The sequence below is a fragment of the Danio rerio genome, chromosome 2, assembly GCF_049306965.1.
Source record: "Danio rerio strain Tuebingen ecotype United States chromosome 2, GRCz12tu, whole genome shotgun sequence".
NCBI lineage: Eukaryota > Metazoa > Chordata > Actinopteri > Cypriniformes > Danionidae > Danio > Danio rerio.
In genome coordinates, this window is record NC_133177.1 from 37798623 (window position 1) to 37819241 (window position 20619).

Genomic DNA, 20619 nt, shown 5'->3' on the forward strand with positions numbered 1-20619 from the left:
TAAACCAAACTTAAATCGGGTAACTTTAATTTTTTAGCCATCATTATTTTATCTTTGGATACATATACGGATGCTTTTATGAGAGTCCATAAAAGACAAAGCAGAGAAAGAAAACTCCCAGCAGAAATCTGTGACCAGGCCATTTCTGTATTTTGAGCAGAAAGCAGATCTTCAATAAATAATGATTCAGACTTGCATCTTCTGTAAATGAGATGCAAGTTTACATCAAACAAATTAGCATGCTGTCCCAAGAGTTGATTCATTTGCTTAATTGCAGTGCAGTCTATGAACTTTCCACTAAACTACAGTATATAAAGAAAGCTCCAGTTAAAAGTTAATAAATAAAAAAATTGAACTTTATTGACTTACAGTATCGTGGCTGCTCGAGTAAGTGTTTATTGTAGCCTCAGAATACAAAACACGGCTCATGTTTATTCTTGTTATGACAGGTTCTCCTTTAGGATGTGTTCTGCGCAACGGGGAACTACACATGCTATCTATACTTTATTAGACCTGTCAGTAATTGGAATTGGAAGAAGAGGTCACATCTTCAGAGGATCGTTTTTAGTCAGTTTCCAAAGCCGCGTATAGCATCTGCAAAGCAATATTTATATGCATTGCAACACAGCTCAATAGTTTTGCTGGCTTCTTCTAATGTGAATTGTTATGTTTTATTAACATGATTGTCATCTTTGTGTATCTATTATGAAGCTGTTGTTTTTCCGGTACTTCCTCCAAGGTAAACACTGAGGCAAATTTGCATACAGTGCTTATTAGTTTCTGCCGTACTTTTCTTAAAGGCATTGTTAATTCCATAATACATAAACACTAGTGCAGAATTGAAATGCTTTTGAGTCTCTTTTCTGCAACTTTAATGAGTCTTTACATTTGTTTTTACAGTTTCTGAGAGGCAAAAGACATAAATACTGTAAATGGCAAAGCCAATTATATGTTCAAGAATACAAAATCTTGCTGTTAACTTGATCTCTTTAGTTTAGGATTAACCCTTAACATCTCTACATTAAACCGTGTAATTTCTCATGTCTGACAGTACATTTTTTTCAGAAGTTTGGCCTTTTAGTTCTTCTTTTTTGGCAGATGTTTAATTCTCTGCTTTTGAGTAGACGTCTCTCAGAGCTTATCTGTGGATGATTTTTGAAGATCATGTTTAATTGCTTTGTATTATGTCGGAATACATAACATTTCCTTTTTGTTTATTTATTGTTTGTGCATTGCAGCGACAGCATGTTGTGTGAGCTTTGCTGTTTGTTTAGTCTGCTGCATCTGTCACTTATTAATATACAAATGTGGAATTTCTGTCTACCGTAACGCCGCAGTTGTCGAATGCCAAGAAAATTATACCCTTCTCTAATTGTTCAGTTCAATTCAGAATGAATTGGAGGGTAAAACAGCTTTGGCTGTTCTCAGAAATATAATTGGGAAAGTGTTCTTCACAATCTGACTTTTGACATGTTCTTTACCTCGCATGCCCCCCATTTGTAGGATAAAAAAATGATCCATTATGCAGTTGCTAAGGCAATGTGACATTTTTGTCCCTCTTATTACACTTGCTTGTGTTACAATTCGAGTTGAGCAGTTCACGAACAACGCTGATAATTGTTCTGTCATTATCCAACTAGAATCCAGTTGTGCGTGAACATTGCGTGGAATGTAGGAACCTTTTCGCCGAGAATTGTCTCAACTAATTAACAAATAATATTTTTGCCATTTTATTTGTGGATTGATTCACACATTCAATTTATCTTAACCATCATCTGAAAAGCTTCTGTGGTTTTAACAAATTCACAATTTATGGATTTGACAACATTATTGGAAAAATTAATAATTGTAGTAAAGAAAAAAAAAGAGTGAGTGAGAGAGAGAGAGAGAGAGAGAGAGAGAGAGAGAGAGAGAGAGGGAGGGAAAGAGCCCCATTAAAATTCAGTTTTGGGCGCAGTCCTCAATGGTAATCACATTGGGGTTTAATTTATTCTTTGACACTGATTAATTGCATTGAATTGCTGGAACCATTTCCTGCTGTAAACGTCAATTAATTAGCCGACAACATTAGATGTGATAATTAATACAGTGGGTGCCACAGCATGGGCCCTGGATCCTTCACTGGTGGCCCTTCAGATGCCTGTGGCCAATGCAGACACCCCAATTTTGGCATCTACTGAGATCTGGGCAACCCATGATTATTGGAAATACTTGACTCTGTTTACATTTCTGCAAAACCTGAAGTATGTTGCTTACATAGTGCTGTAGGCTATATATTATTTTTCTCAGATGATTACAGATAAATATTAAATAGCACAGTGTCCAGAGAAAAATGCATTGGTGGATAAAAAGTTGGTAGCAAAATAATTTCATATTACACTGCCTGTAGCACATTTCATGGCAGTTTTAAAGCAAATTGTAAATTGGGACAACAAATTTCAAACATGTTAAAGGCTCAATTGAAAACTTTTATTGCAGAGTTATGCATATCAGTTAAGATAATTTTCTGATTAGTGTATACTGAAAAGCTAAAACACTAATCATTTACATCAAACAGTTGAAGAGAAAATTATTAGCACTCCTTTGAAATTTTAAAAGTTTTTTAATATATATTTCCCAAGTGATGCTTATATATACTTGCTAAGTTTCATATAGTCAGTTAAATGTGTTGAAGAAGCAGTATCAACAGATATTAAGCAGACAGTCTTCTAATACACAAATGGACCATCAAAATAAAGTGTTACCGATGTCAAAACCTTAATGTCCATTTCACATCCACACATTGATGCGATTTTGACCAACAAAATAATAACACACAAAGTTTTATACAGAACTAGTTTTTTTTATCTGAAAGATGCACTTGCAAATTACAAATTTACACTGGATTAAAGATAAAGAGTCTATCAAAAATCGATTTCAAGACTGTGTTGTAGTCCTTTTTGAGGTGTTTTTTTTATTGACATCAAACTGATTTGCATTTTTGAGGTGTTTTCTCTTGTCATTTTGACATCGAGGGGCCCGCTGTGAAGTGTTTCATTGCTTAGCAACATTACCAACTTCTGCACTAGCATACTTAATACAGCCTTTTTAGTCTGTTTTTTTAGTGGATCAGTGGCATAATTTTCAGCAGTAATCTATCTTTTTAAAAACACAAAGGACAGCTTTTCCATTTTTAGTACATTTTTTGTCAGCGAAATGTAACCTGGGATGGATCTTGAGGTACTAGGGCGATGAGGAGAATGAAAGGAGGAAGTTTTGTGCATAGGTTCCTGTCTAGTTAAGGATTTAGACAGCAGCGGCGGTGTCAAACATTCATCCTCCCTGCGGTTATGCTGCTTCGGAAGCCCTTGTTGATCACTGACATCATTCTGAGTGGCAGTGATTCATTCTGGAACACATAGTCCCTCTCCCAAAGTCCCTCTCAATTAAAATGGCAGCATATGGCCCAGTGACCAGTAAAGCACAGAGGCAGCGATATCTGCTCTGAAGTCTGGAGATTCTGAGAGAGAGACGTCCCTCAGTATGGCTGAGAGGGAAAGTATGTCACCTTGATCTTTTAAGAAGTGTCCGCTCCTCCTTGAGCCTCTATATTTGGAACAGATAGATCCACTTGACGGATAGTGTCCTGTCGGCCAAATTGTTTACCGTGTTAATTTGTTTGCATGACCTTTTGACTTATTTGCGGGGAAGCACTCAAATGTCTCTGTTTTTCCGTTTATGCTAATTTGAAAGGCGATAAATGTCAGAGAAAATATGACTCTTAAATGTCACTAAGGAGCTTTAATGACCAGAAATGTTTAAAAATACTTATTTGCACATCGCTGCATCATTGACGGTGCAAACGAACACAGCCTACAAACTGTCGTTTCATTTCACATGTGTGTTTGTGGTGTTGAAAATGTGATATCCTGGTGTCTTTTTAATTTGAAAGTTGAAAGTTCTAAAGAAAGTTCTGTCAGAGCATGTTTAATGAGGTGCTTGACTTGAATGAACAACAAGATTTCTGATTCTTACAAGGCTTTTTTTTTTTTTTTTTACACAAAGAGAGTGTTAAAGGTGAAGTGTAAATGTTATTTTTTTCCTGTGTTAAAATATCTTCTCACATCCCAGCGTGCAGATAAAACTAAGCAATTAACTGTTTTTAAGTCATATTTACTGAATAGTGCACTGTAAACTGTTCTAACTAACAGTAACATATCTGGAAAATAGAAATTATTTAATGATTAGTGTTGACTATAACTTATTTAATTTACTTGTTTTTTTTTGTTTTTTTTTATCTGACATATTAGTCAGATCAACATTGTACTCTCAACAGTCCACCACCTCTATATATGAGCAGAGCAAAGAAGGTTGACGTTGTCCATCGACAAAGCGACAAAGACCACATAATAAGCCCTTAGAGCGGTGATCCTCAACCCCCAGACCGGGGACCGGTACCAGTCCGTGGATCAATTGGTACTGGGCTGCACAAAAATCATTAATTATTTCTGTTTTATTTATTATCTGAGTCTGAACCATCCTTTATTTTAAAAAGGCATTCATTTTGAAAAATGACTGTATTCTCTCGCTTACATCATGGTCACTTGAGTGGCCAAATTTAACCCACAAGCTGCAAAATGGGATTGAAAAAGACGTCTTTGGAAAGTTTCTTTGCTAAGGGAAAAAGGCACAGTGAAGCACTCGAGTATTGCCAAGAAAAAGATCAGCAACACACTGGTCAACAAATCTGCCAACTAATCCAGCATGTCTGTGCAAAAAGATCAACTGATGGAGATTGCAAATGACGACCTTTTAGGGGCGGTTGGCATATCGCGTCTTTTCTAGAGTTTGTGCAAGTTCATTGTTTTCAATTGAGATGCGCGCACTACGAGTCACCGGACAAGAACTGACCGATCAGCTTCAGCTTGTATGGAATATACATATTTCGGAAGACTGATTATTTCAGACATACACAAAACACCTAAACACTGCAGTGCTTTGTAATTTTGTCCATAAATAAAACTTGTATCAGTGTGGTCGCCTGGCAAGCTACAACCTACAAAACACCTGCAACCCCCTTGTCCACGGTAAGATTGTCAAGCTTTGACCAGTACGCGGTGATAAAATGTTTAAGTACCGCTGCATTAGAGGATAAAAACTCTTGTAAAACTACAAACTACAGCTGATCAAATCATTATAAATCTGGTAAGAGACATTCTAAGTCGATCTCTCTCTTTTGTATGTTGCAGTGCTGTATTTATACCATATAATTCTAGTGCATTGAGTGTGAGATGGGACTATGTTGTGTTTGCTACTCTTTGTGTAACCCTGAGTTATTTTTTGGTTTGTTTTTAATGAATGTCCTGTTTTCGTTACTGCAGTAACAAAGCAGTACTGTCAGTAAAAAGAAAGAAGAAATGCCTGCATGTGTTTAGCATTTTTCCTTATCGCAAACAATCTGGTAGTCTTTGCGTTGCTTTGGATTTTAGATGTTAATTATTGTGATGATATCCCCATTGCAACAGAGAAATACTGGGAAATCTCTCTAGACTGATGGCATTTCATGCCGTTCAGCCTTATAATCTCAAAATGTTAGCAAAGTCATCTGTTTTGTCATCACTTTAGACATTACGCAAGAAAATCATTCAAATGCTAGCTCTAAAATGACATTTGTGAAGTAGCAACGGCTTCTTCTGTTTTGACGTCAGCTGCAGATGTGAATGAACAGCAGAAAAAAAGTCGTTTCTCATACAAAATGATTTTTAGACCGTCCGTGTTTGATTTTCTTTTTGAGATGCACAATTATACCATTGAACTGTTGTATAAACACAGTATCACACTCATCGCAGTGCGATATGAGTGTATGTTGTCACTGGTGGACAATACATTTATGTATATTTACTAAATGGCAAATTCTAGATTTAGCCAATACATTTGTGAAGACAGTTACTGACTTTAAATCAATTGTATTTTTCTAAATGTTTAACTTCTAACATTTATTGTTTCGTTTTTTTATTGCACTATTTGAAGTGTCATTGTTACAGTGTAACCATGCATTTAAGAACTAAGTAATATTGATTATTAAAAGCATAACTACTTACTACATGGCAAGGGTGTATTCATGAATTATTCTTTTACAATAACATTATTTATTTCTTTGTTGAACAAAAGACTGAACAAACCTCATGAATGGCCACAGTCAACAAATGAGTTGAGAGAACTTTTGGTCCAACGAGTTTCAACAAAAATGCATTTCTTACCATTTGAGATGCTAAAGGTGTTATAAAAGGGTGTCCGCGGGGTCTTAAAAAGTATTAAAAGTTGATAAATCAATTATCAGAAAGTCAAAGCCCTTAAAAGTTATTTAGAAGTCTTAATCACGTTTTTACAAAGTCTTAAACTTTGTTCAAGTGTTGTCCAAAGTGTTTGACTCCAAAAAAGCTAATTATATATATTAAGTTAATATATTTATTTTCCTCCTAATATTAACAATGGCGTGCCTGATCCATGCAATTGGTTCAGGCTGGGGGGTGTCCGGTCAAGCTCCTCCATCAATGTGATGTCACTTAATTTGCGACAAACACAGAAAAGTGATGTAATGCTTTACACATGTAGCAAAACCATAGAGCAAAACAAACAGTAAAAATGGAAAAATGAAAATTTGCGCACATCTTGTTTAAATAAGACAAGTTTAATCAGTGGCTTAAGCCTGTCGTTGAAAACAACCGCATAATTTATTCTTTTAAGCTTTGTTCTTCTGAGGTAATCTGAGTTCTGTTGCATGGTTGTGCTCTATTGTTTTATTTAACTAAAACAGTTTATTAACAACTGTTTATTAAGTTAAAGGTTTGATACTGGTTAAAACTTGAAATGGCGATGAGGTCTTTAAAAGGTCTTAAAAAGATATTGAAATTATCTTTAGGATTCAAGCATATACCCTCTATAAACTAGAAATTACACAGTTGCTTTTTTACAGTGTGTAACTTGATTGAGTCATATTACATCAAATGTTTTCACTTAATTAACACCACTTTCATCCCACTTTTAACATCATAGTCTTTTAATTGTGCTCAGATTGAGTTGGCTTCACAGCTTTACAATTAGCACTCTATCGGATAAGCCTGTTGCAGTTTCAAATACGTCCCGATGTTCAATCATTTCCCCCTGTAGTCATCCATTCCTCCGCTCATCCAACGGTGAACTGAGAGTTCAGCTGTTAATGGGGTTTCATGAGCCATACGATGTCTGCTACCAGCGGTTGTCACTATGAATCTCCCAGAGAGAGGATTTTAAACATCTAGATTTACCCACGTCCTCATGAGTTATAGGCTGTCACCCCAATGTTCAAGGCGTAGAGTTCAATTTAATATTAAGATTTACTCTTGACTCAACCCTTTTGATGTGTTTGGATCAACAGATGTATACGGATCTGTGTGTTTATTTAAGGCTAGCTTTTTTTTTTGCGCACACTTTCATATTCAAATGGTAACGTGGGTCTTAATTGTCTGCCTGCATGCCTGATCATTCCTCGCTAATGATGCCACCACCCAAAGGCACGCAGCAGAATGGCAAAGATGACTACAGCCTCTGAACTTGTGTTTGTGATGTGGAGTTCAGTCATATTAATCATTCTGTCAGACAATGAGAGCGCGGAGCCCATGGGGTAAAAAGGAGACGTGGCCCTCTGAAGCGGCGGGTTTTAGCAGAGTAAAAAGGAAAGAGGGTCTGTGCGACTGGTGCTTGTTATTATTTATCCAAACTCTGACGCCTGCCTCACTGACACTACCGCACTCTACAGGGGCACGCACGCTTTCTCTTTTAGATGGTTTTAAGTGGGAACTGTACAAGGTGAGGATAGTGCAAGAGCAGCGCATTTAGAGGCTTATTCATCACATTTTGCGCTCGGTGTCAGAAAGCCGTCTACCCCAGAGAGCACAGGAGAGTGTGAACTTTGGGGTTTTATGATCCAAACGAATTGGGCTCTTTGTTCAACTGTGTTAGAGAGTACAGGAGTAAAATTGCACACTCTAAAAAATATTGGGTTGTTTCAAAGCAAAATTGGGGAAAATATAGACTAATCTGACTATTGTGTTCATATTTTTCCAGAATTTGGATTGAAACAATCAAGCATTTTATTGGAGTGTGATAACATTCTTTTTAAAGGTATAATTAAGAAGGTTTTTTTTAACCAGATTTTTAAAATACCTGTATCTGATAGATATTTTTAGCTCACCAATGCTGTTTTTTTTACAGTTTAAAAAATACAGCTAAAGAGTAACATTGTGAGATGTTTTTAACGTAAAACAAAACGTATTATGTTATCAATTTAATTTTTCCTGCAATGTCAGTTCTAAATCTACCTGCTATTATGCACTTAAGCAATGCGGCACTGTTATTGTATTTGTGCTTTCTGTATTTAGTAAGTACACACATTTGATGTATATATCGTAATTTGTTTTGCTTTGCGATTTTCTCTATTGACGAATGTTGCGATTATATTGTCAAATTTTTGATACTCCAATTCTTAAATATGTAATAGAACGAATATTTTGTCTTTTAAACAGCTTAATGATGATCATATTATTTGTTATATGATGGGTAATGGGCGCCGCCATTGTTGCTTAAAGGGATACAGCTTCGATCAAAAGTATTTTTATTATTTATTAAATTACACAATAACTGTATTTTATTAGATTATGCTATATCGATGGGACTACACCATCTTGACTTCATCCTCTCCTGCAGGGTGGTGAAATCTAGATGGGGTACTACTGAGGATACTCACATCAATATAGCATCATTTTTGTGACACTGTACAACAAATAATACTTTTACATTAATGTGATGGTTGGGTTTAGGGTTGAGGTAGAGGTAGATGTTAATAAAATAAAATGAATGCATAATTTAATTAATAATATACTTCTCATAAACGTCTGATCACAGCTGTATTCATTCTGCTGGATTTACGTCATCTTTATTCATAATTATTTATAACACTGTTTATCTTACATGAACAAAGCACATCATCCAGTTATATTGAAAAATTATTATTATTGCTATCTTCATAGACATCCACGTTTATTTTACAAACCTCAAATGGTAGATTTTGCTTGTAGTTATGCGTATTTGAACATCTGAAACCTAAAATAAGTGTTGTAATTTATGACAAGGGCTGTGCACCTCTTTCTCTGCCTCAGCCCACGCCATCAGATTTGAATTTTAGAAGTTTATGGCATGCACTTTGAATGTTTTAATCACACTGGTGTGATTTTACACTTTAGGTACCAGCCAAGTCTGATCACACTGGTGTGATCGTACAAATGAAATGGTTAAGTGCCATCTTTATTACATAAACAGATGTATGTATTTTTTCTATTGTTATGTTTAATGCAATATGTCATTTTGCAGTCTGCAAAGTTTTAAGAACAAGGTGCAGGAAAAATAAAGAAATTGTCTCCTAAGTCACCCAGTTTCCCTTCCATTTACTTTAGTTTGTTCATGTTGTCAACATCATGCCTCCAAATAAACATTTATTTTTGATCAAGACATTTATCTTAGAGAGAGTTCTATTACAATTACTAAATATAGTATTTTGGACATTTCTTTTACAATAAACTGTAGGTAGAAGACCAATCGCATCAGAATAGGCCATCGGAGAACATTATGCCAATGAAAAGGTGTTGTCAGACTGAATCTTTGAAACAAATTTATTGAGACCATTTGAAAAATTAAGTTACCTAAATGCATATTGTGAGAAAAACTTATTTTTCTTAAATGCATGAAACCCTTTTTTAAGAAAAAAAAAGGAGAGAAAGCATGATTAAAAAAAGAGCATTTTGAGATAATTATAAGACCTTCCACAGTGTTGAGTTATTGAGTATGTTAGCATTCACGTTAACACACCTAGAGCCTGACTTTCTCATTGAAAATCAGAGAATGTCCCGATCATTAAGACAAAAGGTTTTGAGCTGATGATATAGTGCTTTTTCTCCAGCACCTGTGCTTTATAATGGGATCCCTCCTATCAACAGCTTACAGATATTATGAATTCATTATATCTGCAAATCCATCATTCGTATGTTAGCACTGGCCTAAAATGATTCGCCGAGTAAATCCATGATAATGTCAAGAGGAATTAATTTTTTACAGAGAGGACCGAATGCTTTGGGTTTTAAAGACGTGTCAGATCGAGTTTAGAAAGCAATATGCTCTAATGCCCAGCCAGCATGTTGCAGACCGGATATGTTGTGATTTTTTGCGATCAGCCAGATGTGCTGTATATTAAGGTAGGGTTAAATTGAAACATGGCTGTGTATTCCCTAGATGCTGCGGCGAGGCTGACAGTTGCTGTAGGAGACGAGATGATTGATTACACCACCCGCTCAACATATGGCCATATTTGAGATTTTACCTCAAAGGGTAACCGCGGGTAGAAAAGCAATGGCTCGTATATTAAAGAGAGCTGGATGATAAATGGAGAATGCGGCAATGGATTTCATTTTCTTTGCTCTTCTATCAATAATAATGATAGGGTAATCTTCTTTAGCAGAAATTTTGGCATAACATTTAAAAAAATAAATCATTTATGTAAAAATAAAATAAAAAAAACATTATATAATTTGAAACAATTCAGCAAGTGTGGTTTATTCTCAATGTTAACTTGTTAACAATGTAAATGACTCTTTCAGAAATTCTGTGTTATAATTAAAATTAATTGCTTTTATTTTTATTAACTGACAATTAAATTTTTTGAACAGCAATAAAATATGTAATATTAAAAATTAATTACTGCTAATAAATTTGAAAAATAGATGTCTTGACTTAAAATTCTGTATATACATATTCAGATTTTCATACTTTAAGGCAATATACCAATACTAGTAAGTGTGATTTATACTCAATGTGTAGGAATACGATATTATTTTTTGTTTCATGTTAGTGCCTTTATTTCCATGACTTAATTTGAAGTTGACAGTGAAAACTGTTTGTTTTTTTGTGCCTCATTTCATTTTGTGTAATCAAATACTGTGATTTTGAAGCAACAGAAGATCAGGGTGTATTTTGCAGTGATGCAGTCATGCGCTCATGAAAAGCAGAGAATGTACCCAATTGAGCAAGGTTAGAATTAGCAAACATTTCCAAAAATCATTTCATACTGGGATTATCAGTGCATTAAGGGATTCGCAGTCATGCATTTACACTACATCAACTGCCAACAAACCACAAAGCAAAACCTATGCCAGTTCTACACAGTCTTATAAACGTATTCGTTTTAAATACCTTTTACAATCAAAATGCAAGTTTCGTGGGTTAGCTTTAAGGCTATCTCCTTGTATTATATCACTCTGAAAAGTACATATACAAATAAAAAAAATAAATAAGTATACAACTGCCCTTTAAAACTTAAAAAAGTTTTTAAAAGTTAAAAAGTCTTTTAACCTAAAATGTTAAGGTAACTTAAACCAATTGAGGAAACTGACCACCACAAACTATTTAAGTAAAAAAAAAAACAAATCCTAATGAGTACTGTGAACTTAATCCATTTGAGTAAACAGAGCAATTTGAGCACAGTAAAACCCAATAAATGAAGAGAACTCAAACCAACTGAGTACTGTAAAACCCAATAAGTTAAGAAAACTCAAACCATTTAAGGAAACCAATTGCAACAAATCATTTCAATTAAAAACTAATCTACATGAGTAGTGTGAATTTACTTAACTTATTTAATTAACTCATTACCTTCAACACTAAGTTCAAAACTCTTTTTAAATTAATAGAATTAACTTTCAGTAATTTTTGAGTTAACTACTCTCATTTCATTTGATAAAGTTGACTGTTGGGTTTTGCAGTGTAGTCTTTCTCTTCCAGTAAAAATAACTCATAAAATAGTTGAACATGGGACAATACTTTTAACATATCACTCTCAAAATTCCTGTTTAAAATCCATGAACTGATCAGGCAGTTGCATTGGTTCTTAAATGTTTATTTAACTGTTTGTTTCCTCCGTGTTTTTCAGGTATGGTAAACTACAGTGAGGTTACCGGTTACCCATTGGTTCAGCACTGGAGGCTGCGCTCTGTTATGTACCATGTAAAGCTCAATCAGTGGGCTCTTTCCCAAGGTAAAACTCCCATTTTCCATTGTATTTTCTTGCATGTTTGAGTAAAACTTCACAATAATAGTTTTTATTTCTTAACATTAGCTAACATGAATTAACAATAAACAAGGTTTAGAATAAGTTAATCTTAGTCAATGATTTCTACATTTGTGTACAACTTTTCTTAACCAGACATGAAAGACAGAATTAATAGTTAATCTTTTCCAGTTTAATCAGTTTTTGATTTATTTTAGAATTGTGTTTTAATGTATATCTTCAATGTTTCCACATGAAAAGCAACATGTTTTAAAACAACACAGTATTAAAGGGATAGCTCACCTACAAATTAGACCTTATTCTCTCTTCCTTAAGTGGTTTTAAACATTGAGTTTTGTTTTTATTCTGCTGAACACAAAATAAGATCTTTTGAAGAACTCAATTGTTGGCACTTATCAACTTTCACAGTAAAAAATATACTATAAAAATGTCAATGAGTGTCAGCTACCAGCATTCTTCAAAATATCTTCTTTTGTGTTCAACAGAAGAAGAACAAAACTCAAAAAGATTTTGAACTAGTAAAGGGTGAATAAATGATGACAGATTAAAAAAAATCTACTGTTTATGTAGTTTATTTAATATTAAAATGGTCTAATATGAGTTCATTGAAATCCTCATAATAGCCTAACTGAAAACAACAGTATATTCACTTCACCTCAGAGTTTAAAACATGAAAGAAACAAGAATGTTCAAACTGCATCATGTGACGGTGATTGTTGTATATATTTTTATTATGTTAATAGTTTAATATTCATTAATTTAGAAAATTTAAAATTCATGAACATTGCGCTTTAGCAGAGAAAAGTCACCCTACACTAATTGGCTGTGAGTTTTTATTGATCTTGCGTCAATTGTCACTGATATTCTGCTGTGTTGTGTCTGGATATTTCATTAATTAACTTAAAATTTTGTGTGGTAAACTTTTACTTAGTGCACACAAAAAAAAAAAATTATTACCAGTGTCAACAAAAATGTATAAATTCTAATAAAACATATCACTCATTGTTTATTATTGCTTCGTATTTCATCAAATAGTATTAACAACTGATATCTTATTGCAAAGAGTTACCAAGCTTGCATTAAATAATGTGCATTTGTTGGTTAGAAAGTGGTTCAGCCTAGCTGGCCATAAGTTTTTTTTTTCTTTCTTCTTGGTCTGGTAGACTAGAGTGATCCCACTGTGCTGGCCTCACCGTGACAGATCAGTTATGTTGGGTGGGTAGTGAAGCACAAATTCAGTGCCAACAAATATGGCCGCCTGAGGTGAAAGAGGCAGTTCTCAGAGTTTTGTTGATCCCAGATGGTGATTGTGTTTAAAACTAGGGGTTTAAAGCTGAAGTTTGAACTTTTTGTACTATCCTAGCTTAATATTCAGCTGTAAACAAGCCATCTGTTGGTAAAATTCTTTGAAAACACTGTTCAAAGGTTTTACACAGCAACTTAAAGGCGAAGTTCAACCAAAAAATGAATATTCTGCCATCATAAACTCACACTTGTTAATAATTAGTTTGATTCATTTTGTTTTATACACAAATATATTTTGATATTAAACTGGTAGCCACTGACTTCCTTGGGATTTTTATTTTCCTCATATGGATGTCAATGGCTGGCATTTTCCAACGATAAATTAAAACATCTGCTTTTGAAGTTAACAGTAAATATTAAATTCATAAAGGTTTGTAATCACTTGTGGGTGAGTAAATATAAATTTTTAGGTGAACTGTTTCTTTAAACATTTTGCGGATGTACTAGATGTTTGGCCAAAATGGAAGATGTGTGGAATTTTCCCCAGAAAAAAAAAGAAAGAAGTGTTGTCACTTTAGTTACTATTTGTGTAAGTTTTTGTACTGTTAGCAAATTTGCTTCAAATGTTTAAGGAACACTGTATATTTAATGAGCAGATGTCAGATCCCAAGTGCTGTTCTAACAGAAATATCCCTATTAATGAATAACCCGGGTGGCCTTTAAAATTTGATTTCCTTGTTCTTTTTTCTTGCACAAGTTCTCTCTCTTCTTATTCCATTACCATTAAAGGGTTCATTTTTCATGTGACTGAGAAGTGGAGTTATTACATTTTCAATTCTGATTGTTATCATTTTTTTAAATTCCTGTATCTTCATACTTCAGGGCAATTTTCTAACCTGGGCATGAAGGTTATAGAGAGGAAGAAGAATTTTATTACGGGCATTTATTTATTTTTCACATTTTAGTTATTTCTTTTTGTTAACATCATGTTGTGCAATTTGATTGTTCCTCTGGGCATTCTGTGAATGCAGACCCATTTTTTTTTAAATAAAATAATAACATGTCTTGTTAACATGCAAACCACTGAGTTCTGCTGTCAAGCAAAGTTTGAGAGGTCTTCAATACTTTTGCAAAAGTGCAAGCAAACAAGTGCTTTATATTCTGAAGTACTGCAGGGAAATGCAAATGACATGATTAAAAGCTTACATTTAATTTCATGATGGATATTCTGAAAAAGTTTTTAAAAGGTCAGACATCAACCTACACAAAGCACTTAATACCTCTGCAAGGTCTTATTGTTTATCCTTCTCTTGTTTCCCCTGAACATATTTCTCAGAGCACTGACAGATCATGTTTTTGCTTCCCACATGCATTGCTTTGTCATTTTAACTGAGCACTGCACTATATGTAACTGTATTCAAATAATATTCATTCAAACATTCTGCAATAAAACATTGAATCCTTCAGGCGTATTGTAGTTTCACAAAAAAAAAAAAAATGTGCTTTTAATAATAGAGCTTAGCTCACCAGGTTTTGACTCTTTCCTCTTTTGTTTTGTCTGTTATTCAGTTTCTCCCTTTAAATGAAATGTGAAGAAAAGTTTAAAGTTTGACTCTGAAACACAAATAAGAGACTCCTGTTATTTTCTTGCTTCAGCCTTCAGTTCTGCCATTCATTCACTGGACGGGGCCACCCTGCGCAGCGACTTTGTGTCCATTTTAAAAGAGTTTGGCAACCATTTTATCCAGGAGGCAGTGTATGGTTTTGAGGAGTCCTGTACCATATGGTATCCCAACAAACAAGTCCAACGCCAGCTGTGGTTGGAGTACCAGGATATCAGCAAAGGTAAGCCGATATAAATTATATTTATTTAAAAGACTGAACTTGCTGGTTTGCATTATTGTACATTAATAAGTTTGACTCGCATTCAGAGAGTACATCTTTGTGCATTTCTTACAATTTAATCGTTAACCTAAATATAGAACAGCGTAATTTTATGATTGACATGTTAATTCAGTTATTGTTTAATATTTGAAGGATTTTTTTCTCTTCAGATCAGTTTTTAACATTTTGTGTTGTATTGCATTTTGCCATTTATACTTATTGCATTGGTTGATTGATCGATTGATTAATCTATGTATAATTTATTTAAGTTATCTTATTTAAAAAATCTAATTCAGCTATTTTATTACATGATCACTCATGGTTAATAAATCCAAATTTTTGTAGACACAATTTTTTGCTTTATTTTAGATTATAAACAAATGTAATGTGTAAAATAGGTAATTGTATGTGTTAATAAACAGAGCAAAGCAATGATGTACATCTCCATATAGTATATTTATATATCAGACCCAATAGTTTTTTGCGAATTTCAACGCAAAATCAACAAAAAGTTGCAATTTTTTGTGATCCTGCAAAATTCTTAATTAAACGCAAAAAAATCACAAAAATCTAAATAGTCTCATAAAACATCCAATTTCAAACCACATAATCAAAATCTATTTATTTCAGTTTGCAATTTATTGTTTTACGTGACTTATAGACGTTGTATACGCAGCGCATGTGATGTATTTTAGTGTCTCTCGAAAAATGACGTCTCACCTGCGCCCTCACAATCCTAACATTACATGAGAGTGAGGGAATTGTTTTGCGGCCTGTGTTGTAAGCAGATGTGGATGAAGCGCGAATGATTTATATGTGAGGTCAATGCAAACTATTAGATTAGACATCCTCTGGCGCGAATTGGGCATTTTGTGCGTTTGTTCCACGTCAGACTGCAAAATAAAATGTGAGCAAACATCTAACAAACGGAGCAGTGAAACAGACAGAACAGCAAGCAGCTTACAATGATGGAGATTGGTTCAAGGATGACGGCCGCTGGACATGACTGAATTGAAGGACATTATTTGTGCTTTGCATGTATGACTGGTATCATGATGTGTAGTAAAATTGATAAATGTTTTTATTTAGCTCTTTTCCTGCAGTTAACAAGAGAAATGCTTCCCATTGACAAGTTTTACGGCAATCCATATTTCAGGTGTATTAGGGTAGGGGAAGCAAGTCCAGAGTGAGGTATATGATGTCAGATGCTCCGGGGGGTGAAATCTGAGAAAAAGTAAGATTGTGGATAAATATAAGAGTTTTACAACCTTCCTTTTGCTTAATTCCTGTTTTAGATCTGTTTTATATATTGTCTTGACAAGAGACCAACATAAAGAAGCATTAGAATATCAGAATTCTTTTATATTTATATATATGTTTTTAAATCACAAAATTGTCCACAAATTTCTGGGAATTACCACCACAAAATCTTTCATTTTTATCGCAAAAAGTCACAAAAGAAATCGTGAAACACTAGCGGTTCTTATATATATCATATATTATTATTTAATTTTAAACCATATTTAATGTTTTAAATATTTAAATATTTTTATGAACATAAAACTAAATAAATACAGTATGTAAGTATTTAAGTATGTTGCATTTAAATGTCACAACAGATAAAGAAAAAAAATGGACAAGATGTTCAAACAAAAAAAGAAAGTTCGACCAGGTGCACCCAAATTTGGTTTTGTCAGGATAAAAACTCCATTTTGGAGAGGATGTGGACAGCAGTGGAGGAAGTAAAACCACACACAACCCTGGGGAGGTTGGTCACATCTGTTGAGCCAATAAAAAGGGGGCAAGGGCAGATGTGAGAAGGCTGGCTGGCTGGCTAAAGCTGAATGCAGGCCAGCGCTGCTCTGTACTCAGGAGACCCCTGGGCAACCTCACCTAGTTTTTATGCTTCAGCTTAACTGAGCTGAGCCCATATATATTCTGTATACGTACAAGGTCAATCAGGACAATAACTAACATGTTTTAGACAACAAAAGACTGACGGCAAAAATATAGGTTAGACAGTCTATATGGTGACTCAGGTTTCTGTGCTTATGGGTGGTTCAACCGACAATCATGTGTCCTTGGACATTCATGAAACAGCAATGCATTGTAATCACACAGGCTTTTCTTTCCGATCTGAGAAATAAGCTCCAAGGTTGTCTCAATCTGTATTCTTCCATTCTTTATAAAAAGGATGAGAACAAGGCAAACACCAACACAATGAAAGCTGTGGGTGCTCAGCGTTGTGTGAGTCTAACACCCAGTCTTTGCAGAAGTGTTGGAGTTAGAAAATCTATATGCGAGGTGTCAGTGAGTACTCCGTGTTCTGCTAAAAGCATTTCATGCTAATGGCTATGTGATGACAGTAATGATGCTGCTGCAATAGACCAGTGTGGCTGATCAAATTTCCCTGGCCAGAAGGTCAGTCAGTGATAGATACAAGCTCATTTCTCATTAAATTCTGTGAGCAGAACTTTATGAAAGTGATAATGGTTTAAACAATAAAAGAATGCACAAATTCTGTGATAACGTACAGTATAAACTTGTTAGATGGTTAAAGAAACAGTTCACCAAAAATTGAAATTCTGTCATTCTGTCAAGATATCTTGAAGAATGCTGAAAACTGGCAGCCATTGACTGATTCCATTGTTTTTACTAATATTAAGTGGCTACCAGTTACCATTATGTGGAACATGTGGTTTAGGAACATTTGCTTGAATGTGAACAAATGTGGGCACATGTCAAAATGTGGTCACATAGCTTTTACAATTTTTTCTTTTATATTTTTTTCTAAAAAACACATTTCCAAACCAGCCTGATTCTGAAAACACAGCCATATACACACACACACACACACACACACACACACACATATATATATATATATATATATATATATATATATATATATATATATATATATATATATATATATATACAACAGTTCTTCTGGATCTCGAATATGATTGGCTGATAGATTGGTTAATATATTTTAAGTAATATCAGCATCTGTACAGCCTCTTTACCCTTTGTGTATTGTGTATTACTCTGCCCACATACAGCCAGCAAGTAGACACTACAGTTTGCCAAATAGTACTGTAGTTAGACAACAAAATATACTTTTGAGGCTTTTTTTTTTGTCAAAAATGTAGCTGTTTTGGTTGCATCTATGCAGTTTATTTACAAGAATAGAGGCTATTTTAAAATGTTTATAATTTCTGAGATACAGCTCGTCGGCGACTGTTGAAGTTTTCTATCCACAAGATGGCGACAGAACCGCATAATAAGCCCTTACGCTTAGAAGAAATAAGTCTGATTTCTAACTATAGCAGATCAAATCAATATTAAACTGGTACGCACACCTGCCAACGCTTCCGTTTTTCATGGGAGTATCCCATATTTCAGACCAGTCTCCTGCAAACATCCTGTTTTTATTTCCTTCTTAAAAAAAAAAAAAAAAAACTCCCTTCATTTCACCCAGTTTCACTCCCTTAATTGTCCCAGGCAACATTTTTTGTAGTTTTTGTTTTTGTGAATCTATCAGAAGCCGCTTTGATCGCTTTTTCAGAACTCAAATTTCACTTGCAAGTGCTATTCTCACCGGCTGGTCTCACGTAAATCTACCAAAAGCCATCCATACGGATGTAATCGGTCAGTTGCCAAGCGAGAAAATAAATTATATGAATTAGTCACTAAATCAAAATGTTGCAAATTGTCGTGTTGGGTTTTTCTTAAAGGGTGACAAATCGCATTGAATGTTTTTTTTTTTTCTTAAAATATTTGTTTCTTAGGCTTTGTGATCAGTTACGTGCTTTAGAGTTTAGTGCAACACCATATGTTGTTACTGTAAGTGTTGTGTAACTATAATGACATCAGGTCATGCTGTGGTGACATCTATAATGTATTTAACTTAGCTTGTAGAAAAGCTAGTTATGATTAACCTAATTATGATTTATCATGAGGCTTTCTCCCAACTACTTTGGAAATGCTGGGTTCCACACAATTCTTTCATGTTGTCCCAACATAAATCAATTGAGTTAACTTAATTGTTTTTACAAATTTAAGTGGATTTAAAACAAAACAATTGGGTTGTCTCAAAAAAACAATTAAGAACTGTGTTGATTTAGTTTATTTTAAATAAGTATTTTGAGTAAGCAGCAAAAAGTCTTTTTTTTTTTTTGTGAAATTGAAGCTAGGTTAGACATTCGTTGTGTTAGCATCATCACATCCAGTTAACAAAATAAATATATTTCATATGTCACATGCGGTAGCATGTTTCTCCTGAACTACAATACCTGGAACATGAATCAAAGAAAGACAGTCTTTAAAAAAGGTGGATAAATTTATCTTCTTAGTTATGCTTTTAATTTTTTGGTTGTCATTAAGCTTCTTAACTGTCTTAAGCAGAAATATTTTGTGCACTAACTTTGTTCAGTAGCCCCCTACAAATAAGCATAGAGTAGCCTGGACAAGTATGAAAATGTCTTTTCAGCAGGGCAGAGCAAGTTTTGTAATACTGTTGCTCTAATTTATCATTTAGCTGACAATTTATGCAAAGCAACTTTGGGTAGTACACTTATTATTACAGCGGAGCAACCTGAGGTTAAGTGCCTCGCTCAAGGCCACAGTGTTCATAGTTCAGGGATCACCCATTGTGGGATTTGTTCCTTCAAATAAGTAAAATAATAAATAAATCACTTCAAATTTGGCTATTTATTTTGCAATAAAGCATGAGGTGAACATTAACATACAAACATTTTCTAAATTACCTAAACCACTAATTAGTTTGTTGAAAAAAAAAGGACAAGTGGCAATTAGCTGTACTTCATGTTTACAAATGTAAGACTCGATAAAGGCCACACACATATAAAACCCATCCATCATAACCAAATAGAAGTTTATTACAGACTGGAAGCTAGCAAAATGTGTCTTTTAAGCTTTTGCAATTTTGAAGGTTAGCATTCCCTCAAATTAAAAGGAATCAGTGAAATGTTTTAGCTTAATGTCAAGTTGATGGTTTGCAAAAAAGAAAAAAAAAAACAGTTTGTAGGCCTTTTTGAAAATACACATAAATATTTTATAATTTATTTTTGTTCAGATAGCACCTTGATACACAAGCATACATTTTAATCTTGCATACAGTGCATATCTGTACAGTTAAAAGCAAAATTATTAGGCTTCTTGTGTTAATTTTTTTCCTATTAAATATAAACAACCGGTCACAAACACAATCTGTTATCCAATGTCTTGTTTGATAAATCTACTGTAACTTGCCTAGTTAGTCTAATTGAACTTAATTAAGCATTTAAATTGCAATTGAATCTGACTACTAGTATCTTGCAATAGAAATAGAACAA

At 34.1% G+C, this 20619-nt stretch overlaps 1 protein-coding gene across 4 annotated transcripts in view; it reads left to right on the forward strand.

Annotated features, from left to right (window-relative positions):
• astn1 (astrotactin 1) overlaps positions 1 to 20619 on the forward strand; it is a 410547-nt gene that overhangs the window by 252065 nt on the left and 137863 nt on the right. For all 4 annotated transcript variants that reach the window (XM_003197882.7, XM_021467632.3, XM_017351897.4 and 1 more), the window contains 2 exons: positions 11996 to 12100; positions 15035 to 15223. In XM_003197882.7, the coding sequence (XP_003197930.4) occupies positions 11996 to 12100; positions 15035 to 15223 (294 nt within the window). The remainder of the gene's footprint in view (positions 1 to 11995; positions 12101 to 15034; positions 15224 to 20619) is intronic.